We start from the raw sequence: 26,342 nt of genomic DNA, 5'->3' as shown, positions 1-26,342 counted from the left end.
TGTACCCAACAATAACAAATTTGGGTTGTCTACAACATGTCCATATATATGTATGAAGAGGGATTCTGTGCTTTTATGGAAAATGTAAACTAGGTTCTTTTAACCAGATTAAAACTGCGTGACACTATTTTAGATACTGTTTCAAACTTTAGTGATCATTTCATTATCCAGATATTTAACATTTTTTGAATGATGTCATATATAATATCTGAATTGTGATGGTTTTTCCTAATAAAACGTTAATTAAATAAACCGACGTCGAGAACCTAACAGTTATTAAAATGACTAGTAATAAGTTAACGTTGCTCAAAAAAGAACGCGATTTTACTAAGTTTTTCTACTGTCGCCCTCTTTCGGCGATCGTTGCAGCAGCTCTTTTTGTTCTAAAATCGTTTTATTGAGAAGCAGTTCATTTTGAGTGCTCAGTTGGTCGATGCGACTTCTCAGCTCTTCTATTTCCGAAGCCAGTTTCGTTATCTGCTGTCCTTGTGTTATCGGATCGAAATTTGTGGAGTTTCTAAGGTCGTTGCTATCTGATGTGCTGTTCGCGATATTCAGGGGTTGCAGTGTCAATGCTATTGGTTGGTCGTGGTGTATTCTCATTTCTGGTGTTATGCCTTCCAAATGTTCGATAGAATACTTTTGGCTGGAGTGAAATTCCACGTTTGCCACCCCCAGACTCTCCGGATGTAATTTCGGTTGTAATTGATTAGTAGAATCTAATACATTTGTAAGGGTTTTCGCGTCGAAGTCGTGATCTTGGGTTTCCAACTGGGCGTCCGTTTCGGGTATGTAACCCAAGAAACCGTTCGGTTTTGAAGTTACCGGTTGTTCGCTTAGGGGCGGGCAGTGCGAGACCCCGTAAATGCGGGTGTGGTTTATTTCCATTGCGGACATTATTTCCGGTAGTGCGGCGTCGCATAAAATTGGATTATCTGAAACATAATTGTTTATTCGCGATTGAGAATCTTTGCAGCGCAATTATAAAAGTTTCTCAAACCGACAACAGAATAAAGTGGAACGTTTGGGGCCTTTTTTGTTTTTAGGTCTTGTTTGAGTTTCAGAATTTGGATATAAAAAACAGGCAGTCAAAATAACGTTAACAAACATTTAACAACCCGCTCTGTTATGGGTCATACTGGTTGATACAGATGATCTAATGGTTGTGGTACTAATATTCTCTTAAACAGAAGCGAAGAGGCTATTAAGATCGTGGAAAACTGGGGCTAAAATGAGCAACTAGCAGTGAACCGGAAGAAAACGAGAGTAGTAGATGGTGAAAGACTACATTTTTACAAGCAAAGTTGCTAGGAGTTTGAAGAAAAGTTTACTTGAAAATTGCACATTCAAAGGACCACATTTTGTGCAACAATTGCAATAGGAAGGTGCATAAAGGATTGGGACCCGAAAAACTTAACAAGGAATAGAAGTCGCAATATGAACCCAGGACGCAAGTTAAAATTTCCATTCTAGCGGCCAGAGTTAACCGTCCTATAGCACCATACAAGAGAAAGACGAAAAAGATCTGCAATAAGTCTTATGCTATCCAAGTTGGTTTTGGATTGTCATAAGGGATTAAACTAGATAGAAAGTCAGAATAAAATGGGTGCCGGAGCACTAAGGCAACGAAAGACGAAGTAGCTCGGCAAGGCTCGTTAAAGGTGGTTAAACCGATTGCAGAATCATCTAAAGATGGATGAAAGATAACTCCTGCCAATGGTGAATAGACACGCAAGACGGAATAATTCCCCAACTACTGTAAAACTGACAGGCTATTCACGGCTTGTAAGCCTAATGGGAGTGGGAGAAAACACTGCCAAGAAGGGGAGGACAATGCGACATATGTGAAGTAAAAGTCTATCGAGAGTGCGTTTTATCTGTAACCATACCAGAGGCAAACAGGCAAAAGACCTACGGAGTCTAGTCACGAAAACAAACCTAGGTAAAGGTTTACGATTATGGAGGGAGTTACAATAGAACCTTTCGGTCTCAGTGACAGGCAGGCTAAAGACTAGCCCTCCCAATCTGCAATTTCAGATAAACTATAGCAATAACCGTTCATGGTTTTGAAATAGTATTTAATTTAAAGGGTGTCGAAAAAATTTGCGGAGATTTGACTATATATAGTGACTATAAATTTAATCGAAACTTACCTTGGAGATATATTTTCAATGTGTCCCAGGTGCCCTCGTGAACGCCGTGTTCAATTTTGCATCTGGTTTTCGTGACCAAGTCCCTACCTAGCGCCACGATCTGATTACTCGATAAATCTGCGTGGCACAGTACCGGAAGCCCGTGGAAATCTTTCTCTAGGACTGTCAGGTTGTTGTGACTTGCACGGAGCTCGGATAGTCGTGGTAAAAAAGTCTACAAATTGACAGTTCAGATATTTTTTCAACTGGTAAAAACGGCTGAAATTACTCGACTGGTCTCTTCCAACGTCGTTAGCAGGTTGTTACTTATGTCGAGCAATCTAAGTTGATCCAGTCCAATAAAATCGTCGGGAGAAATCCTCCTTAACTTGTTGAAGCTGAGATTCAGACGGAGCAATTCGGGCAACCCGCTCAGCGCCCCGTTTAAAGTTTCTAATAGGTTGTGGTCTAGCTTAAGTTCCGTAAGTTTGATATCCCATTCCACCAGGTTCTGGAAAGGAAAACAGCTTTATACTGTAGAGGCTTTTTTACTCTAGTAGGTACTTACTGCAGCTGGTCCAATTATGTTCGTTATCTGATTAAATGACAAATCCATGCTTCTCAATTCCTGGAGTCCCACGACGTCTTGGAAAGAAAATTCTGTGAGTCGATTGAATGTCATATTGAGGAAGTTCAAATTTCGGAGGCCGATGAGCGAGTTGTTCAGGGTCGTTATGTGGTTGTGGCCCAGGAGTAGCGATTCTAGCATTTCAAGTTCTTGGAAATCGTCTTTGGTTATCTAAAGGGCACGCTTCGAGTTGTAAATTCACAATCAATTTGAAGGATAATCGTGTAAAATTATACCGCTAGGGCAAATTAGAAATATACCCTTAATATTGATGGACGATTCGCGGGCAAACAAAAATGTACAACAAAACTGATAAGTGTATCTCCTGTTATGCAAGATCAATTTAAGAATTTTAGACATCGCAATCAATCTTAGCTATATAACGTTTCACGCAGAGCTTTGAAGACGTGCACAGTAAAGTGACGTGAAGTGAAGTGAAATCAATTTTTAGTTCAGTATGAGCCGATCTATTTGTACTTTTTTCTGATCAAACTTACCATATTAATGTTATTATATTCCAAAACCAGCCTCACCAGCTCTTTTGATTTTGTTAGCGCACCTTCTAATGAAATTAACGCGTTGTGTTGAAAAAATAGAGAGTCTAACGCTGGGTAATTCTTCAGTTGCTGCGGTAGCCGTTTTATTCTAAAAAAAATATGTACAATTTTTGTTTTCAATATTTTAGAATTCCAATTTATCGTTGCAAGGATATAGGCTAGACAAAAATTTGAATTTTTCAATTTTTAGTACTTCTTTAAAAAAAAATGGCAACATAAAAATCGTTCAAATCGACGAATAGAAATGTCGGCGTTCAATTCATTGGTTTCCTAATCGGTCCTAAATTATTCACCTATTTTGAGAAGCATGTATCAGCTTCAGATCCGGCGCTTCGCTGGGCAATTGATCTTCCAAATCTTCGAGTTCGTTAGTGTTGACGAAAAGCCACCCTAAATCTTTTAGTCCCACCAAAGTGTGGTTCAAGTGTCGTAGTTTGTTCCTACCGAGGTGTAAGCGTTGGACCCTTGCCGGTATGGATCCCTTGTCTAAGCGACTGATCTGATTGCCCGGCACAACCAAGCATTCCAAATTGGGCAGATCCTAAAAATTACTTCAACTAAGCACAACGCAAAGTCAGAATGAAATGTAAAAAAAATATGAATTTAATAATTGTATAAAATTTGTTTGACGTCCATAGTAAAATTGTTTTTCTGCTTCCGTCTGTAAAATGCCTAATTACGCACCGATCTAGTGTGCGGCAAGCGTCATTTTACCACGTCAGTTTTGTTTCCCACGGATCTGAGCCACTTCGGACATTTCCGGGACTTTCCCGCACGGGTTTGGCACCAATCGGATGTTTTTCGATATATTTCGCACGCCTTGAATTTTGACATTTGTGAGTTCTGACAGTCATGTCAGTTTTGCGAAAATGTACCCAAAAACTAACGGTCGTAGAAAAAGTATAGTACAAAACACGTTCAGTAAACTTTTTAAGTCACTCGTTTATTAAACACTCGCTCCGCTGGTGTCAAATAAACTCGTGAGTCAAATACCGTTTACCGCACTTGTTGCTTTGGAATGTTCCAAAGATGGATGGATACTTTAATAACTACATATACCCAATAAGTCATTATTTTAATGTTCATATAAACGAATAGCGCAAATATTTCTTCAAATTGTTTCAATATGAAATATATCTTTGATCGTTTAAAACATTTTTTTAAAATAATATTGTTAGTATAATTACAGACTTCAGAAGTACTTCCATTTAATTCTCTATAAAAGAGAGGCAAGGCAAGTTTTTTTTTTAATAATTCACCTTTTCCTTATCCAAGTAACAAATTGCTGTAGGACTTTACAGCAAAAGGAGTTTTAAAAAATATATAGGGTTAGTTTGGTTAGAAATTCATTTTAGAAACCTCACTTGCAAAAACTTACTTTAAAATTGGACAATGTTATTTCCGTGATTTTCGTTCTTCCCAAGTCCAACGTTTTTATTGCCGGCATTTTCTTCCACAACTTCTCAGGTACCCTTTCAAGTGTCGTGTCGGCTAAGCTCAAATAATTCACTTTGTTTAGTCCTTCGAAAGCTTGTTCATTAATTTCGCTAGAATTAAAAATGCCATTAAAGTGAGTAGATACACATATTGCGCAAAAAATGGACTCTATTTAGTGATTTAGGTTTGAACTTTTGACTCGTTCTTCATTTACAGAGTAAAAATGGTGGATTGAGTTACCCTTGCAGATATCCGACAAAAGAAAGTTTATTTTTTGCAAATTACATGATTTAATTTAATATTATAAATAAATGTTAACTTTGTGAGTTGTTATATAAATAAAATATGTAAATATGATTATGTAAAAAGTATTTGCAAGTAATAACGAAAATTGTCATTTGTTTGTACAATTTGTATGAAACGATAATGTATATTTGTGCGTATCATATTTAAATAAAAAATAAATCACCATTTTGGTATCCTTTCTGTATTTAGTTGTCGCAAAAATTAAATTAAATGAAAAATATTAAATATATGTATATGTATATGTAAATACTTGGGTATTTTAAGTTTTTTTTTTTTGAAAATGTACATACCGCTAGTTCCGAACAATAAAGTTTTGTATAATCACGAACATATTATTTTGATTATCACATATTATTAATGCAAATATTTCAGTAAGAGTTATGCCTGTAAACATAATAATCGAACAGATAATTACACTTTATTCTCCCGTTTATCTCAGTGAGCAAGAGAAAGACAAGAATCGCCATTACTAATGGTTCTTTTCGATTGTAAAATTTGCCTCACTTTTTTAACATGCCAGTTCCCATCAAGCTTTGATCCGGTTCCATTTTTTATGCCGCAACTGTCAATAAATCTGCGAGCTCAGTCAAATCAAATCGAATAGTTGATTTGTCATAAAGAATACAAATAAGAAAAATAGTACATTTATAACAAAGGACCTTTTAATAATTATAAAAACAAAAGGACCCTATACCTACTATGTATATATTATTTTGTTATCTATTTAAAAATAATAGAGCTAAGAAAAAGAATAATATTGTTTTCTTTTAAAATTCTTTAGCACTTCTTTCCTGAGACATGGGAGGATCAGCATAAAGCCGGCAAAATCATTGTTAGGAATTCAGATATAATTTAATAAAGAAAAAGGGTTAATGCTTAACCCGAAGATGGTTTTTTGGTACTTCCTGCTTACCATTTTTTAAATTATTGCTCGGGACCATAGTTCAACAATCGTTACGAATTATCTATATATACGTTATGCTGAGCATTTGAGCACATCATATCCGGAATTTTCGAGTTTTGATCCAGCATAAGTATGCAGTAAGAAATATTCGCAAAATAAATAAGACCATTCAATCTACAATTTCTATTTTGCTATAATTAATTTCTATCTCGGGACAAGCTAAATAATGAAGAAAATTGATGCTTTTTATCCAATTATAATTTTCGATCCCGTTCACCGCTATTAATATTAAATTTATACCTTTTAGCCGCAAGACGTATTTGTTTTACGATTTAGTACATGCTCAGATGTCATCGGATACTTTAGTAGATCAATTTAAAAAAAAAATACTCATTTTAACTACATTTTTATTTCATTTTAAATAGATCAGAGGAATGAAAAGAAAACACTAAAAAAATTGACCTAGTTGTTGAACAAGATTTACTTAGATATACCTATTATTGGTGTCTAGAATCGCTCATAAGTATGTACAATATGCAGTAACTTATTTTATTTTCTTTAATGTAAGTAAATCCTTTTAAAATTAGAGATGAAAAGAGAAATAATTTAAGAGAGGTATTTTATAAGAATAAGTAAGTAATAACTAAAAGAAATGCGCAAGTTTTTATATTAGAATAGACGCCAGTACAGAAGTCATGATAGATGTACTAAAGTCGCTCTGTTAGAAAATCCGTTTTAATAGGTAGCTGAAAAAAATTTTGGTAAATGATAAAGCAATTTGGTAAAAAAATAAGTCACCTTATTAACACAAGGTGGTTGGATATTGGGACCACATATTCTAAGGAGTGATTCTAACATCTAAAATAATCAGACGTATGTCCAGAGATGCTTCCTAACCTGGAAGTTAAAGGTATGTATGAGTCAGCGATTTTTCTTCCTTTCCTAAGGGCTGATTTATTTTTACTAGAATAACTTGTTAAAATTACTTTGATTTTTTATGAAATATGAATTATTTATTTTGAATAACTATTTTATATTAATAACTTAGAATAGGTATGAATAATTCGTCTTGCAATTTTACCAATACACTTTTGGAGTTGCATTGTAAAATGTAAATATAGATTGGATCCTTTCCAAAGACATCTTACCAAATTAGTGATTCGTCTTTTGTTTTTCTTTTGTTGCTTATTGCACTTCTCTATTAATTTTATGGATCATTAAGCCATATCTCTTGAACTCGACTAGACACGACCTTCTAACCTCCATGCACTTGATAATTCATTAGGAGCACCTCGAAAATTCTTTCCAAATCTTAGTTACTAGTTACTTAACTCTTATATAATATCTCAATGGAATTTTTTAACAGTGTTTAAGTTTATTATTATTAAAACACCCAAATCTTTGCCCTTTATTGCGCCAGATATTTCTTTAGTCAAACATATTATAATTTTGATCTCGATTTTTGACTCATTATTTTCTATTTAAAACTTTTGCTACGGTTTATCCCTTATTATTTTGTGATTCTTTTAATTCGATTTTTGTTAGTGTGTATAGCAATTGATATTTTCCGCCAATAAACTAAAACATCGCTAAACCGTTTATTAGGTACATTCACCGGAAGATTACGGCTTTTAAGCACGTCTTCTGTGACAGCACGGTGATTATGCACGCGGGGTGCATGTATGAAAGATCAGCGATGGCCGGCTCGCGATTTCACCGTGGCGACCGATGGCGCCACTGTACGATGGCGACGACGGGTCATACACTTCCGACTTGTACTAGGCGCCGTCGCGTGCCACCTCAAGTTGTCGATGTCGGCGGAATTGAATCGAAAGATAGGCGGATAAGTCTGTTGGCAAGTACCGTACCTAAACCACATCGTTTTTATAAGGCCTCTAGCACAACGCGTATAATGTTTTTACGTTAAGCTTAAACATGCGGCCACAATTTACCACGTCGCCTTAAGTATAAAGACTGGTTCAATAATAATAGTAATAACAATAATAATCATGTATATAATGTTAATAATAATAATAAGAGATATATCAAGTGCACGAAAAGAGGAAACACCATGAAGGTATATTACACCAATCAAAAAAGTTTTTTATGGGAAGCTAGGAACTATATCTGGAATAAACTAATCAACCTACACCATCTAAGGAGACCTTGCAGAAGAGAAGCGCTGATTGCATTGAATCTGAAGAACATGATCACATCAAGCTAGAGGAAGTCAGTCAGTTATTCAACATTCTAAAGCATTCGAGAGCACCGGGTGTCGACAAAATCCAAAATCTGATATAAAAAATTCTACGGTTTACACAAAGCGTTAGCGTAACAATGTGTACATACAGACAACCCAGATAATATCTCGGCGTTTTATACTTTGGGCTCAGACGGATGACCAGTTGCGTGCTTGTCCATTTTATACAAAATCCTTACAGCTCGTATCGTCAATAAAATTTATCGAAGAAAATAACATCTTATGATGGGAACAAAAGGGATGCGGAAGATTCTGTGATACTCAGGCCGGCTTAGAGAGACCGCGGAAATATACAGACTGCTTCGTAAATGACAAGAAAGCATTCGATAATGTATTACTTACATTCTTGGCTTATCAATCTTGCAGATGTACAAAATACATCCAAAGATAGCAATAATGAAACAATAGCGGACAACTCTTGACCTGCAAATTGATCCAAACTTCATAAGTACTGATGAAATACCTATCCGTAAAGGAATTTATTAAGGTGACTCCATTGTATTTTTGTCTCGCTGTGAATACACGATGTTTAATATCGCAAAATATGGCTTAATCATTAAAGCCCACCGAAGCAACTGTACTGTACTTCTTTATACGGATCATGCAACAAAATCATAAGCAACTTGAACATCTTTTAATGTATAGATTTTCCTCTGATTTGTATGTTTGTACTTTCCAACAAGTTATTTAACTAGTCGAATTCCTTTTACTATTCAAGAGCAGGTCATTAATATAAACAAGTACATGAAATTTGTCATAGGGGATTCTAGCACCCAATATGATAAGTATAGAAAGTGACAGCAAACATCAAAAGCTATACCGCACATAATAGCAAATATCGACTACCCACATAGACACAATCAAGTATGTAACCAAAACCAAAAATTGTCCAATAAGTTTGGACTCCTTAACACTCCCCATATACCGTACTTCAAGTATCAGTCACAGAAGGTGCTTGAGAAAGACAATTTTAAACCATTATCACCGACAGACGGGTGACGGATATCCGAACTGATATAGAGATAGTGGATAGAAAAGTCAACCCAGTCCTCCTCATCGACGTAGCTTTACCAAATACATGTAATCTTTCTACCAAATTTCAATAGAAAACGGCCGCGCATTCAGATCTCGCTTTTGAGATTCCTAAAACTCTGCCCGACAGTCTGGCCCATTTTGGATTACCTTCGCTGACATCCAGAAAGCTGTAATTTTGGACATGCAAGTATGTGAACTGAACCAAATCGCTTTGGTACTAAATTCTTCGGATAGGTAATAATAATAGGAATAACAATAGTATTGAACTTAAGAAGTGATAATTCCACATGATCTAATACAAACAGGACAGGAAAAACTTTCAAAATATCTATATCTACTAATTGAACTCAAAAGAATGTGGAAATTGAATAGCATAAATACAATACCAATAACTTTTCACAAAACTTCTGGATTCCTTCTGCGTGGGTTTTTGTTGAATGAAACTTACTGACGTTTCGACGATAATCCTATTGGCTTCTTCAGAACTTAACTGAAACTGGCTCGCATTTTGCACTGTACCTGCTTATATATAGTCGGTTGACTGATTCTCATATTAGGTTAGATTCTTAGGTTGCTTATAGATTCCTATAGTCTCGGATTTTTCGTTGGTAGAAGAATTGATTACATGCAGGAATTTTAGTTTTGTCGAATAACATTTTTTGTCTCGTTTTGTGATTGTGTTCGGCAACTGCTGATGAGTTTATTTGTCTTAGTCGTAAGGCTCTTTTATGTTCTTTGAGCCTAGTTGATATTTTCGCCCGGTCTCTCCAATGTATTTTTTGACGCATATGCATAGAGTGCTATAAACCCCTGGCATCTCCAATGGAATTTTGTTTTTGACGGATCGATGATGTTGAGAGATTTTTGAACAGGTGGTAAATCTGGTTTTGACCTCATATTTCTTTAGAACTTTTGATATGTGGCAGTGTTGCTTTGAATGTAAGGACAACAGTGGCAAGTGTGGGATTGCTTTCGACCTCATTGTTATTGGATGTTTACGGTGAAGTGTATTTCGTGATGGAACGCTTAATATCTTTAATGTGTAAATTATTAGAGAGAAGAGCAAAGGTAAGCTGTTTTAATTCTGGGTTCAGTGGCTTCATGGTCAAGAATCTCTATATGATTTTCTTACACATTTAAACTCTATTTACATCCTATCATACGTTTTACCATTGAATTAGAAACTAATAATAACCTCCTATTCTTAGATATTCTTATCAATATAAAATCACACCTAACATTGGGTCATTGTGTTTACAGAAAACCTACGCACACGGCCCGATTCCTTAATGCATTATCATATCACCATCCGTCCCAAAAATCATCGGTTATCAACTTTCTTGTTTACAGAGCAGTAAAACTATCCCTAACCTGTGGAAGTTTCGGTGATAAATTAATAATATTAATGCTTATGTCTGTGGAAACAAAACACCTACGCAAAAGGCAACTATCCTAAATTCCAGCATAATAAGAAGTTCCTGTCTACAGAATAAGATGAATTTCTTTTTCATAGGTTAGCCCGACTGGTCAATTAATGATCGACAATTAAATAATATCTTTATTCACAGGGTGGTCCCCTACGAATGAGCAAAAAAGAAATCCTAAATTAACGTCATAAAAATAAGGACATCGAACCAAAAAGATGCCGTAGTAAAACGAGATTAGTGAGACTTTTGACATGAAAATTCGGATTCAGAAGTTTTTCGAGATGCCGAATACGATTACATTCTATTTTTTCATATAATATGTAAATGGTGCTACTTAATACGTACAATGTCTTTATTTAATTTTTTTTTAGTACCGTTATGTTACTCTTTTAAAGTGATTTCTAAGTAACAAAAAGTATACCACATTCGTTTTGATAAAACACACCATGTTAGAGATATTTTTATGTTAATTAAAAATCACCGCCACAAAAAACCGTCCACTGGTCCCAATTTCAAAATTGGCTTCTTCGCAAGTCAGTTTTATTCATTTTATTAAAGTTTGTGATTGCTGCTTCAAAATCAAACGAACGGTTGACGAGGAAACCATTTGGGACCAGTTTTTAGAGGCTGATTTTCTGTAAAAGCGAGCGTATGCAAATACAAATACCTCGAAAACGGTGTTTTAACAAAATAAATGTAGTATACTTTTTTATTTAAAAAATCATCACTCTATCATAATTTTCAAAAGATAGTGACGGAGCGGCACTCACAAAGAAGTTATGATATGAAATAGCGAGATTATACTCTAACTAGCGCCCTCTGCAGATTATTTGTAACACTGCACCTAAAAATTATTTTCGGTTATTGCTTATATGCCGTACTCTTGACATTTTTGTCGGCGCTGCTTTATTGAGCGATATTAATTTCTCCCGGTTGTTTTGGAACTCACGTTTGTTTCCTATTATGTACATTCATTTAATAAACAATCTCGAATCTGTAAAATTGGTGCAGCATAACCCACTAATCTAGAAATTAATAAATAAACAACGCTACGCGCTGAATATTGAAATTTTATTACTATGTACGCTCGGAGCAGTCATTGATGATGGGTCTATCAATATAATGTCGGCGCCTAGTTGTAATGGAATTTTCCAATGTCTCAATCAGTGTCGAAATTGAAAGATAATAATTTTATTATTTTATTTACTGTTTATTTAAGGTCAACTGATGGACCAGTACGCTATATTGACCAGTGGGCAGAACGAAACGTTCGTATTTCGCTCGATTGCTTTCCTGGCGTGTGCGAAACTTTGACCATTAAAAATTGTCGCAACTATTAAGTTGAGCAGATTAGTGGCGGTTTTTGCTTGCTTCCAGCTATGACGGTGGATCAGCAGAAGAAGTTTACGTCAATCTTCTAAAATTTTTGCGTCAATACTGAAGATCCAACGATGGAGCGACGGTTTTAAAACCAGAAGTTTTCCCATGAATCCTTGGCTAGATTTTCTCGGGATTTAGTTATATGTTTCGGGTTCTATTCATATTTATTTACTGAAACTTGGATGAGATTCTCTCTTATTTACTTGTCATACTTTAAAATGGTAGGGAAAAAGTTTCTGTATGAGGAACAGCTAATGTTTGTGGAAATTTAATATGTGCAGGGTTTGTATAACTCATTCTGCCTCGAAGGTGTTTTGCACTCTTTTTTTTTCAATGAAACTTCCACAGGCCATTGTAATAATATTTAAGGATCTTCTGGATTGCTCCTGCAACGGTTGTTGTTGAGTCGAACTTGTTAACGTTGCGCCAATCATCCTGTTGGCTTCTTCAGAACTTAACTGAAACTGGTTCGCATTTTACTCTGCACCTGTTTATATATTGTTTGAGGAGGGCGGAGCTAAATGAGGGGTATAAACATCGTCTCCGATGACTGATTCTCATATTGGTGACAGATAAAGATCTGAGTCGCGGTTAAGATTTATATGATCGCTTATTGATTTCTATAGATTTTAGGATTTTTCGTTGGTAGAAGAGTTGATAACATGTAAGAATTTTAGTTCTATCGAATAAAATTTTATGTACGGTTTCGTGATTGTGTTCGGCAACTGCTGATAAGTTTTATTATCATTATTTATCTTAGTCTTAAGGCTCTTTTGTGCTCCTTGAGTCTAGTGGATATTTTTCGTCCGGTCCCTCCCAATGTATTCTTTGCCGCATATGCATGGAATGTTGTAAACTCTTGTTATCTCAAACCGAATTTTGACTTTGACGGAACGAAGATGTTGAAAGATTTTTGGACAAGTGGTAAATCTGGTTTTGACGTTATATTTCTTCAGAACTTTTGATATGTGGTTAGTGACAATCAAAGCATAATCAAATTTAAGTTATACTTAATATTCAACTGCGCAATAGCAAAAAATATATTGCTAACGTGTATGTTGTGTCTCAAAATATACCGTTTTGCCTTTTGGCGGACCGTCCGCGAAAAAGTAATTACGACCTTCATGCCTCTTCTTTCTGACAAGACAAGACCTGCTGTTAAGTTAAGCTAGTATCCTCGATAAAAGATATTTTTGATTTTCGATCTCACCTTCTTGACAATAGTGAACAAGATGTGACACGATATAGTATCCAATGGGTGGATTAATTCTAGTAAAATCTGTCAGACAAAAGCGCCTTCAAAGGTTCTATTACAATTAATGTGATTATATTATACCTAAATAAACATAATATTGTATTTAATTTTTATATTTTTGAAACCCATTAAAAGTCCGTCCCTGATGCTTTAATAGCGACTGGTGAGGAATCAGACGGTTTGTTTAATTTTTATTTACCTTAGGGGGAATTAAATCCAAACCTTACTTGATGATATTTTTAAGACTTAATAGTAGGTGTTTCTACCGTCATATTTTTTACAGACATATAGAAAATAAAAAAATATGTATCTAACTAAACTAGTTATCTACGCCAAATAAAAAAACCAACAGCAGGCAATTTTTAAATTTGAAAGAAGTCATATTTACATATTTATGATCGGTACATTGGCTCTACTATTACCCCTCCCTAAGTCTCACTCTCAGAAAAGCGTAACGTTCTTCAGCATACCTACTCAGACATGACTCATCTGGCAATAAATCAAGGCGCAAAAACTTGTCGCCGCCATCCACTAATCTGCAAACTGTCATCATCCAATTAGTTGTTGTCAGCGAGTTTACCCGTTCTTAAGATTGATGCTAATGTTGTCGCGTGCCTAGACGTAGAAAGCAGACCGCGGCTCCAAGAAGTTACTTTACTTTGTTGCAGAAAGCTGGCTCGCAATTTTCCATTCGATGTATATGATGGTACAATGGTTTTATATTCAAACGATGCTCTGTGGTCAGATTTGGTACAAACATGGCCATATTGCTAGGATTCCAAAAATCTAGTAGGTATTTAATACAAATGATCTAACAATTATTGTTTTGACAGAGCTAAGTCAAAGTGTAAAATACCTAATTATACACTGATCTAGCGTGCGGAATTGTCATTTTACCATTTTACGTTCCCTGCAAATTCGAGCCACTTCGGACATTTCCGGGATATTACAGCGCGGCTTGACTTTTGACGTTTGTCTATTTTGACGGCCATGTGATTGAATGACGTTTGGCAACATTTTGAAATTACCAGTTGATTAAACACTTGCTCCGCAGCGCTCCGCTCGTGCCAAACAAACTCGTGACTCAAATGCCATTTATCACACTTGTTGCATAATATACTGTATTAGCATTAGACGATTGATGAGACGAATGATGGAGGGATATTGTGTTAGCGCACATATAAGAATTTTTGATTATTTGCGTTTTAACTTCAATTTTTTTTTAGTAATTTTCTTATTTTGCGCAAATCTCCGTGGTTAGTGATGTACAGTTTTATGTCCAACTAGGGTTGTGAATTTTTTTTTGTGAAATTTTATAAATACAATACAATACAGTACAATTTGAACTGAACACAATTAAGTTAGAATAAAAAATGTTTAGATTTTCGCAGCCTTCATAAAGGCTTTATAAAAAAATGAAATTTATATTTATTTATTCATATTGTGCGTTACGTCGCCGTCGCATCATTCTGAGAACTAAATTAAGTGGATATTTTTATTGGGATTCCCCGAATCGTTCAGTATCGTATTCTGGTATTCCTTGAACATGGCCATGGGTAAATTGGACATCACAATTGCAAGATATTACCCAAAACATTTTGATCGAATTTGACTAGGCAATTAAGAAGTGTTCCAGCCCCAACACTATGTCCACCTATTCTGGAGAAAAAAATATTTTTTCGCAAATTTTAAATCCAATTTTGTAAAAACCTGGCGATTTTGTTGAGATTTGGTAGAGTTGTTGACTAGGTTACATTGATAAATTCCTCTGGGCACCCTATTATTGACAAAAATATTATTCAATGTAAACAAATCAGGAAATAGAATTTCAGCCGCCCAGTGCGAAAAAATAAGCCATTCAACAAGTCAGACATTCTTTTAGGCCAAAGAAATTGGTTAGTTTTGGTACATATAGTTAGTCTAAAGTTAAAGTCACTGTAAATGACAATAACTTTAATAATAAAAACGTTTTTTTTTAAGTTCATCCTTAAGTAACGCCCTGTACACCCGTAATTTTATAACATACTTGTTTTGGTTAGTTTAGTTAGCCTCTATACTATACTGAGTTGTTAAAACTGGAGTAACCAAGAAAAAATAGTTATATAATTATTCGGGAAACGCGTTAAATCAAAATGTTGATTTTTAAAACAAAATCATAAATTCCTGTGTATTTTACTCCCTATTTAATGTATTTTATTTTTAGCTATTTTTTAATTTATTTTAAAAGTTTTACAATTAACTATCGCATATTTGAGATAACTAATTTTGTTTTAATTACTTTTGTATTAAAATTTACTTCAAATATGGAACAACATTAAAAAAGGAAAATCTATAAAAAGGAACACTGTCACTAGTCGTATAAAAAACCTTTAAAATGTGCACAACCTAGTAGGTATCGCCAACATCATATAGCTACTTTTGAATGCCCATTTAACATGCATGCATTAGATTTAAAATTTCCAATGACCAATAACGATGCCGCTGCTAACATGGCCGCTGACAGATCGTCAATAAGTTTGGACGCGGCATTTGTACCACAGTATTTTCTCAAAATATGCCTAGATCTAGTCAAATGTTTTGTGATAACAAGTTAAGTGTTTGGAAATCGCTGTTTAAAAAGAAAATGGGCAAAGTACAGGTTAGTGCATAAAAGATCATGCGCTGGAAAGCATCATCTTCTGTATGAAAGTATCAATGTCGCCTGCGGCGCATTGATATTGTCCAATATTTATACGGCCTACGCAGCTTAGGGAATAAACAAAAGTGAACAAAACTGGTTTGGAAAGGTAAACGTAGAACATTTCTTTATTAATTTCCAAAATTCCTCAATCATAAACTATAATGCGTATCTCCGCCACTGGCGCATCTAAATTTTGGGAAAGAGCGTCATCTTGAGGATAAAATCTATATAAATTATTAGAATCTTTTTTTTAATGAGTAGGAAAATTAAAAAAATATTTTGTTGCGTTTATCGTCCTCTACCTTTTTAATGAAGTGTACTATATAAGGTCTTTATAGAAAAGACATGCAACAAAAGGCTAAGTTTCAATTTTGGGTGAGATTTTTTTCAAATTTCGGGTTTCTGGAACTAACAACGTATCTTGTCAAAGGAGCACGTCAGACTCGCTGTGTACAAATAAATGCTATCCGAATTTCCGCGCACGATGCAGAGATAGATCCATAAATTGATAATGTTGGTGATGACAAATTAAGTGTCGAGCGAAAGGAGAATTGCAGATAACCTTTGACCTCATCAAGTTTCAATTAGAACGGTTAAATAGCTAATTTAATGGTCTCGGTATTTTATCTTTGTCGAATGGCAATAAGTCCACTCGATTGGAAATCGCTGCGAGTGACATGCGTTCTTCGTTATTTCGGCTTATTTCTGGGCCGATTCGTTGGAACCAATTTATTTTTGAAGACTACTTTTTAAATTGACAATTACTTCAGCACAAAATAATATCTAATTTATTAAATGGCAGAAAAATTGAGGATTATTTAACATAAGTTCAAGAAATTATTATTTAGGTACAAAATTGGCACATTGGATATTTTAAAAATTGCGATGATAAAAAAATGTTGGGCATCGTAAATAGTAATTATGTATTGTTGAATTATTGTCTCAGTTCTTATTATTACAATGCCCTCCTCTCACTGATCAAACATGCACAAAGTGTCATTTTATTCTTCACTGTTATTCACTATACACTCTTGCGAGTCACTTCGGGCGTTTCCGTCACATGAGTCTCGGGTTTGCGAACGATCGGATGTTTTCGGTAGATTTTAGCCATGGTCTTTGGAGGTTTGTCTATGCTGATCACACGTCACTCAGTGAAGAAATTTGTGCTGTTTTGCAAAAATGTTTTGCATTTAATCGTTTATCCTTCTATGAACTAAATTCCAAAATGGGAAATTCTTGTGTTGCAGTAATGTGTTTATCTGTTAATAGAAAGTATATTTTTTTGGGTAAGTAAGGCATTTACACATTCTGAATTGAATAATACATGATCTAATTTGGTTTTATAAATAAAATATAGCTTAAATCGAGTGATAATCTATTATTATTTCGAAAATAGTTAAATAGTTTTTTTTACTGGAAAATCTGCATCACTTCTTTATTTCTGTAGCATTTTCAAAAATTTGTTCAACATTATATAACAAAATCTAGCTCGCTTTGACAAGCGGAAAATTTCTGTCCTGTGACAACACGGGACACGTTTTTTTCAAAACAGCATCTGATTTTAGTTTATAATCACAATATTTCTAATAAATTGTTAACCTATGTACAGTTTTTAAATACTTGGCCGTATGTATGTAGCAATTTAATTATAATTAGTGCACATTTTTTCTGACGTTTCTAGTTTTATTTATTTTTGTATTTAAGTGTTTTTGTATTATACACAAATAGGGCCCTTATTATTTGGAAATACGAAAAAAAATGTCTTTCTGTCTTTTGCAAACTTGTTTTTTTTTTGTTATTTTAAATATTAGCAACGCGTAGAAAATGAGAAAAAAACACAATATATTTGAATTTCATTTCTTAATGTGGCGAAGAACATTGCAAACATCTTTAACTTTAACATCAGTGGCGTTCGTGACTGCAAGTCCATATATTTATTTAAAATCTTACCAAGGCCGCAGGCCTTATTAATAAGTGAGATACGTCTAAAAACTATCAAAAATAGGACATACTGTACGTGATCGTTTTGCCTTTGCTGGCAGACATGCATTTAGAAATGACAATAGCTTTAGAAAAGATAATATTGAAATAAGCGCGTGTGTATTTTCATTAGAAACTGACACTGGCGTAGTTAAATTAAATTCAGTTATAGGAACTCAACAAGTGGAGCATTGCAGGGACAATGTAACTGGATTCGTGTTCGATACTGCTGATAACAAGAAACTGAGCGTTGGATGCGGGCACGGCAGTAAACAGGTGACATTCTTTCAGTAATTTGAACTTGGATTTGATGTCTCTTTTGAAAAAATTATCGCTTTTACGAGCCATAAAACGGTCCGATATACGTGGCGCCTAGATAGTCGTGGAAGTTGTAATAAATAATAATATTATTCTGATTATTTAAAATAATTTACAATGGACGTAATGCAATACGGGCAGCAAAAACCGGTTGGCTGTTTTGATAAATCCGATCGCGTATAATGAAATATCGAATCATTTTGCGAAATGTAATCAATGGTTTCCAAGAATCTAAATAATTTGTTATTACCTTTTAAGGTAATAATATACGCAGCTTTTGAAAACCGATAAGCAACATTGATTTTCGTTTCCCAAAGATTTTTGGGTCGAATTGAAACAAATTAGCTTAAATTACTATTCAGGCTTTTGATTCCCGTTACCCAACCAAACTAATAAATGTTATTACAACACTATAGATTAATAATAATAAGTAAAAATAATACAAATACATCAAAAAGTCTTTGTTTTTTGGTCCTCTTCCTGCTCATTAAAGCTTTCTTTATATTCTTTTCAATTTTTGTACATGTGCAATATATTTTTCGTCTAATACATATTAATATCGGCCAGTCTTTTAGTAAACGATTACATATAGAGTCGGTTAAATGGATAAAAGTTTTGTATAAAGTATCAAGAGTGGACTGTGGTGGTTAGAACCAAATTCTTTGATCTAAGTATATTTATTTTCAATTTTGAAAAATAAGTTCAGTTTCTTGGGAAGTAATTCGTTTTTTCTACTCCCGCCTGTAAAATACCTAATTACCCACCGATCTAGCGTGCGGGAAGCGTCACTTTACCACGTCAGTTTCGTTTCCCATGAATCCGAGAGACTTCGGACATTTCCGGGATTTTACCGCACGGGTTTGGGAGCAATCGGATGTTTTCGGAGATATTTCCTACGCTTTGAATTTTGACGTTTGTAAATTCTGACGTTCATGTCAGTGAATGTATTCGTGTTGTTTTGCGAAAATGGACCCAAAACCTAACGGTCGTAGAAAAAGCATAGTATACAACACGTTCGGTAAACTTTTTAACTCACTCGTTTATTAAAAACTCGCTCCGCTGCACTCCGCTCATGTCAAATAAACTCGTGAGTCAAATGACGTTTACGGCACTTGTTGCATAATATACTATTTTCTACTCCCGTCTGTAAAATACCTAATTACCCACCACGTCAGTTTCGTTTCCCATGAATCCGAGTCACTTCAGACATTTCCGGAATTTTACCACACGGATTTAGGAGCCATCGGATGTTTTCGGAGATATTTCCCATGTTTTAAATTTTGACGTTTGTCAATTCTGACGGTCATGTCAGCGAATGTATTTGTGTTGTTTTACGAAAATGAACTACTCCTATCAACATTGAAATTTTACATAGAACAAGCTGTATTTTTGTGCATTTTAAAACTGACATAACTTCATTTTGTAAAACAGCAAATCAATGTGCCAGGGAGCAAATATCAAAATCAAAGATTTTTTTAAAAATAACTGACTCTGTATTTTTAATAGTTTAGAAGTTACCCATATAATCTCAATAAAAAAGCTCTTCATGCGATTTTTAATTATTTATTGATTTTCAATTTCTTCAACCATTTTTTTTCTCTTGGTATATATATATTTGTTTCTCCAAAATGTTTAACTTTTATCTGCATTTCTGTTTAATTCTTACTCAAAAATGTTAGTTAACTGCAAATTGCTATTAGATAATATAATGGCCGTAAGAACAATAAAAATTGATGCCGCTATCATTTTTCGTGTAGAAGAAAAAACAAGAAAATGCTACAAATAAACTGAAACCTGTGGAATTGGCGAACTGTCAACGGCCATGTTGGTCTATTTAGTTTATTTAATTAGTTCATAGCCAGCTACGAGTTGATAGAAGAATCAAAATCTGTAAAGGCAAATCCATTCTACTCGAAAACGTACCTCAATAATGTGTAAACATCCCTTTGTAACGTGAAAAATACGAAATCTATTGAAATTAATCAAAATACCTATTCCTGTTTGAACCATTGAGTTCCTCTCAAAAAAGACGATCGAGCATGTACCATCTGTACCGCTTATAGTTACCGAGATCTATAGAAATATCCAAGTTTGCCACATTATATTGTTTTTTGATTTTATAATATCCACGACATGTTTATCATCATAAATATTACAAAATTGGTGCCAACGTTGCCTGATATGGCCGTGTGGTGGCCCACTTGTCACTTTAATCACTAGATTCAAATAAATAAAAATAATATATTTTTTATTGCCGATGTTTACGCGAGACAGATTTTAATACATCACAACATGTTTTGGTTAGTGTACTTGAGGCGATAATAAAACAGTTTTGAACATTTGCTAATAAAATAAACCCAAACATAAGGGATGGCCTTGCCGATCAATAAAATGGCGGGTGGGAAACGTCGTTACTGGAACATCCCGATATTATGTTATATGCAAAGAGAGTATTTAGTGAATTAAAAAACCTACACTAAATTTTAATTGATAAATTGTTTAATTACGCGTCTCTCCGTTACGAATTTGTGCAATAATAAGGAAAAGCGTCATTACTGTGACGAGAAATGTTATTTGGCAAATTGCGTGTGTGTTTTGATGTCGATTTACTAGTGACATATCGCGTGTTAAGGTGCGAATTCATATTCAGCCCACAACCGAAATTTCTTGACTTATTATTTTATAGTTCCATTAATGTAAGTCATGATGACAATCATGTAGAAGTTTGTAATTGTAATAAAGTTTATACTTTTTCTATGACAGTAACATTTTGACAAAACAGTGTAGTTGCGTTTACGCGATGATGAATGCTGAACAGAGAACTGAGAAACGTCAGAATATTTTCAATTTTTTAAAATATAAATGTCTAAAGGTATCGTACCCAATAAACCTTTTTTGCAATTTTATTACATATTGTTATTGGACAAATCATACTTCAGAGTCCGTAACTAATATTCTGTCCTTTAGAGCCTGCTGGTGCTAAGTTTTATTGGCGTCCCCAGTTAACTTCGATAAAGGCCAACACGGTATACTTAGAGATAAACTATACCTACTACTCCTCAACAAATTAAGGCAGGCAGTATCTGCCAGAGTTATTAGTATCTAATTGACGGTTAACGTGTTGGAATATCCCAATTGATTGAAGACCAAGGTGTCTAAAAGATTTAATCTTTTGGGGATAACTTGATATTTAATTTTGTCAAAGTACTAGTATTTACAAGTAGTGTAAACCAATCTGACCATAAAATAATGAATTATCAGAACAAGTTTTTTTTGCTCGCCGTTAAATGCTTGAAAATAGTTTTGGTGTGTTTTAGATTTTAAAACCGCATTTATTAAAAAAAAATGTAGAACCTTAATAACTGACTTTTTGTAACTTCAACTAAATTGATAACATTGACCATCCCCCTAAATATATGATAATTAACTGTACATTATATTAAGATGCCCTTGGCAGAAGGTAGCATAAATCTTTTTTTTTTAGTTTTGGTTTTAACGATTTTTCCGCACAGCACAGAATATAAATTTCCGCGCAACTCGATCCTATATCTGATGTTTGATTTGCTATCCTATGACGCCACTGAGTGGTCATTTTTATATGAAAATTTTCCAGAAGTTTAAATATATTTAACATTTAAATAGAAAACTGGTGTTAAGTGAAAATCTTGTACACTTATAGCTATCAAAACAAATCATCCAATAAGCCAAAAACATATACAGTTAAAATTAACCAATGAACAACAATATATGTAAGAATTTTCGTTTGGGTTATAAATTCTACAAGAAAAAGTATTATCATTTATTTCTGCTTTTTTCATTTCTTTTGTTCTGTTGCCGTGGATGATATAGAGTGGATGATGTAATTAGTATTAATAATATGGCTGTTTTTCAGTATTGATTCCTGCTCCGAATTCCCTTTTCGTGCTATTGTGATTGGTATGATTGAGCTAACTGATTGATTTTGATTGATAAAATGTATACAAAACCAGTGAATCTACTTGCAAACATGGCACACATATATAGGAGGAGCTTTATATCTTATAACAACAAACACAAAGTAAATGATTATTTATTCATTTGTCATTGGCGTGTGATTCTACTTAATAACCACGTTATGAAAACAATGTAGATAGCTTGTACATGTGGCCCGATAATATATTCTAATTTATGTCAATACCAAATTCTCCAAAAAATTGTTTATTTGTTTTATCGGAGATGATACCGAAGTGCAGAATAAAGCCAGGCGACATTCACTTACCCTATGTGGTCGTGGTTTAGTTTTAGGTTTTCGATAGATACATTTAATTCTTTGAACGCTCTATATTCGAGATCCTGCAGATTCGACGACGACAATTTAAGGGAGACCCTGTCGGTGGGTCCGAAATGACCTCCCAACAAATTCACTACCTGAAATTGGGTAGATTAAGTCGGAACAGGAAGGATAGCACAAAACTAACCTGGCCGTAAGAGCCCATCTTGTCGCACGTAATAGAAGAGAGCTTTGCTTGCGAACGGCGGCAGGCACAGGGTGCGATTTCCCTCCAAACTGGACACTGTTGAAACGCTGAGATGCCTACGATGGTTAGGAGTAAAGCAGACATACTTCTGCCAAGCTTGGTCATCTAGCGCCGCTAATGAATTTCCTGAAAGCGAGGCGATTCAACGGAATAAACTTTGGAACAGGAGATTTTGGGAAATTACACAAGAAATAAAGTGATATTTATCAATATCTCTAGTTTCGTGGCCGACCCTTTTGAATTTCATTCGCCTTATAAAAGTTAAATAAAAATGTGATATTTTTACAAGAAAATGTTCCGAAAAGTTGTTGCGCACTTGAAATTATTTAATGTGGTTTTTGAGTTTTTGAGATCGGATAGTAATCAAGAATACTACAGCAGTGGGTGGCAGAATACTACAGCAGTGGGTGTTTTTTACGAACCTCTCTGTATCTACAATTTTTATTCCTCAACGCAGTTTGTCATCTTGTTTTTTGATTTTTTAAACTGCCACATGAAGGATAATAAATAGGTGTGCCCGTCTGCTGTCACATCACAATTATAAACCTGATTAGTCCAAATTTGAATAGATACTTCGAGGCAAACTATGCGCATTCACCAGATTGTCGACAATAATAAACTCGGCATGTTTAACCAAAAGTTGATTTGAATATCAAATTAGTGTTTGTGGAACTATTGCTAAGGAGCTAGTAATCCATCACTGAGATTGAACTGAGTTGGTTGTTACCTAATGAAAATTCATTTATCAAAATAAATAAAAACTAAAAGCTCAGATTTTCACGAAATTATATATTTTTACATGACAATTGTTTCGACACACACACACACATATAATTTAGTGAAAATCTGTACTTTTGGTTCTTATTTGTTTTCATCACTGAGATGACTGAAAAGATTGAATAACTTAAAATCTTCAACTAGGTTTTTATGTTATTTTTTAAATTTATATTTAAAATGTAACTTATATTTTTGTTTTGGTCAGTTAGTAGATACAGATCATACAAAATGCCAGTTATGAGCGTCTATTCAAAACCAGACATGCCTTTGTAAATTAGGTTCGAAAAAAACATGAAAAACTTTTGTCTGAATTAGGCCGGACTATGAACATTTACGTGCAAATTTAAATTGATTCTGTCTGATTTTAAACGAGAAAAACTTCAAATCACACCCTAATCGCTTTACATTTTATGCAAAAAATGGATGTGGTGGGGTGCTAAATAATTTTTCATTTATCCTTATACAATACTTTAAATTTTAAAAAAAGTTTTAATTAATCTTAAAATTAATAATTGAACTGAGGTGGCTTTTACTTGATGAAAATCCATTTATCGAAATAAATGAGAACTAAAAGTTCAGATTTTCACGAAATTATATATTATGGTATGACAATTGTTTCGGCAACACCGTGTCTTTATCAAATTAATATCTACGTACGCCATTAATCAACATTTAAAATATTTCAACATAATCATTATAAATAATTCACTGTTTGGTGATCAAACAATATTTATTGAATCGGCTTACCGGTAATTTTTGTTTTCTGCACATTTTGTGTGAGGGTCTTTAGTAGCGAGTATAAAATTACAATATGCATTTAAACTGATCACATACAACTGTACCACAAATATCAACCGAAATAAAAAATGTCAAAGTAAATAAATAAATAATATAGCCGATATTCTTTTCAAATCGTTATATATATATATATATATATATATATATATATATATATATATATATATATATATATATATATATATATATATATATATATATATATATATATATATATATATATATATATATACCAGTTTGTTCCTGTTCTAATACAGTGCCCTTCAAAGATTGTATTCCATCCATTACCTTATACGTTCAGATAAAATTTACATTATTTAAATTATATTTGTTTTAGTTGCTGTTCCTTCTAAATATTTTTTTTTGTGTAAGTTGTAATCTTAAGATAGAGTTTATATAGCAAATCTTTGTTTCAAAAGAATTTCATAAAACAAATTTGGAAAAAAGGTTTCGCCGGATAACAAAAACGCTGAAGAACACACACTGCTCTGATTCAATTATCTGGGGTCGTACTTAAAAAAAAAAAAACACGCAACAACAAATCAAGTGTGGGACCTACGTGTGTCAGCATCCAAATAAAAAATCGCCGGCCAAACGAAATCAACAAATTGTTAAACTTTGAAACTGCCGCGCGAAAATGCGAAAGGCAGCGTTCGGTCCGCGTGGTGTCGAGCTTTCAGCTCCCGGCAGTTCGCGTTCGGACTGATTGATTCGACGATTGCACGAGAACTGAGGACTGACCCGGTGAACAACTTCGAAGCCTTCGGCGAGGACATTCTTAAACGGTTCCCGATGGCGCCTGCCGTTCCTGGGAAGCTTCCGAGTTGAGGCGATCGCTATGCATGCACCGATTGGGACCCGTTGTGGGGTCGTGACGATTGTCGACGGGGAAACCGATAATTAATCGTGTACTATTCCATAAATCCCCAAACGGTACCCCGTTATACTGGAATTTGTTGAGATTCTTACCTAACTATTAGTTTTTGGTAAAGTTTTAAAGTTATGTTACATTGAAGTTTTCATGGTATAAACCTGCTTATGGGAAACGCCAATTTTATTATTTATTTATAAATGTGTTTTTAATATTCATACTAACATGAACCTTACTTTAGGGCTGGAGTAGGTAAAGTCTGTTCATAAATATAAGAAAGTGACTAACTGATACGAATTAAGGAAAGACCCGGGCAAGCTGTAAGAATGAAATATGGCCGAACAGGCTCGTACTTTGATTAGAATTTAATTATTTGGGGTTTTGTTAGGAAAGATATTAAACAATATTTTATATATTTATGCATGTATTTATGTTTAAATCTAAAATAAAAATTACAAATTATTTTTATAACCTACTTAAATTACTTAAAATTATTCACATAATATATCAGTATCACTATCGCTATCATCGCCTGTTCTAATTATTATTTGTTCTATATTATTTGCAATATGGATATACGATTGTTCTGCTTTTTCTATATGTTTAACAGAATTTGCACAACTTTGCGGAGGGATGTTAAAAACTTCGGTTTCTATAAGTTTGAGGACATTGGAGTTAACACGGGGAAAAGCATTGTTACGACGAATGGCAGATTTCAGTTGGTGCCAAACATGTTCAACGGGATTAAATATACAGTGGTAAGATGGAAGCCATAAAACTGTATGCCCTAGATTTCTTTGAATAATTATCACAGACGTATTCTTTTTGTAGGTCCAAGCTTCGTAGAACCTCAATTAATTGCTTTTTGGTATAATCTTCGTGAAAATAAATGTCGTTAGGAAGGAGTTTTAGTCAACTGTCTACTGTGATAACTTGCATTGTCCATTACAATGACGCCATTAGGAGGGATGGTTGGAACTAGTTTGTTTTTAAACCAACTTTCAAATAAATCAGCGTTGGTGTCTTCATGGTAATCCAGAGAAGAATCTTTAATATTTTTCACAGACAGAGAAAGTCCAT

At 34.2% G+C, this 26,342-nt stretch overlaps 1 protein-coding gene across 1 annotated transcript; it reads right to left on the bottom strand.

Annotated features, from left to right (window-relative positions):
* Nucleotides 1-326: 326 nt before the first annotated feature.
* On the bottom strand, nucleotides 327-25,144 carry LOC132698024 (leucine-rich repeat protein SHOC-2). Its single transcript, XM_060663856.1, has 10 exons — nucleotides 24,951-25,144; nucleotides 22,757-22,942; nucleotides 22,558-22,706; nucleotides 4,696-4,864; nucleotides 3,611-3,858; nucleotides 3,258-3,405; nucleotides 2,701-2,931; nucleotides 2,422-2,643; nucleotides 2,154-2,367; nucleotides 327-935 (listed from the first exon to the last, which is right to left on the bottom strand). The coding sequence occupies exons 2-10, from the start codon at nucleotides 22,919-22,921 to the stop codon at nucleotides 328-330; spliced, it is 2,154 nt and encodes a 717-aa protein (XP_060519839.1). The 5' UTR covers nucleotides 22,922-22,942; nucleotides 24,951-25,144; the 3' UTR covers nucleotide 327.
* Between the last annotated feature and the right edge of the window lie 1,198 nt (nucleotides 25,145-26,342).

Source organism: Cylas formicarius, unplaced genomic scaffold, assembly GCF_029955315.1.
Source record: "Cylas formicarius isolate icCylForm1 unplaced genomic scaffold, icCylForm1.1 PGA_scaffold_2__14_contigs__length_35257938, whole genome shotgun sequence".
In the NCBI taxonomy this organism is placed as follows: Eukaryota; Metazoa; Arthropoda; class Insecta; order Coleoptera; family Brentidae; genus Cylas; species Cylas formicarius.
Note: the sequence above shows the minus strand (reverse complement) of the source record. Positions and strands in the feature narration are given on the sequence as shown.

What these genes read in the sequence shown, in the direction of transcription:
- LOC132698024 (XM_060663856.1), bottom strand. Translation starts at nt 22,921, where the DNA reads ATGACCAAGCTTGGCAGAAGTATGTCTGCTTTACTCCTAACCATCGTA. An exon ending in ACATAATTGGACCAGCTGCA is followed by an intron (nt 2,644 to 2,700) that starts GTAAGTACCTAC and finishes TTTCCTTTCCAG; the next exon opens with AACCTGGTGGAATGGGATAT. An exon ending in CGTTGGAAGAGACCAGTCGA is followed by an intron (nt 2,368 to 2,421) that starts GTAATTTCAGCC and finishes GTCAATTTGTAG; the next exon opens with ACTTTTTTACCACGACTATC.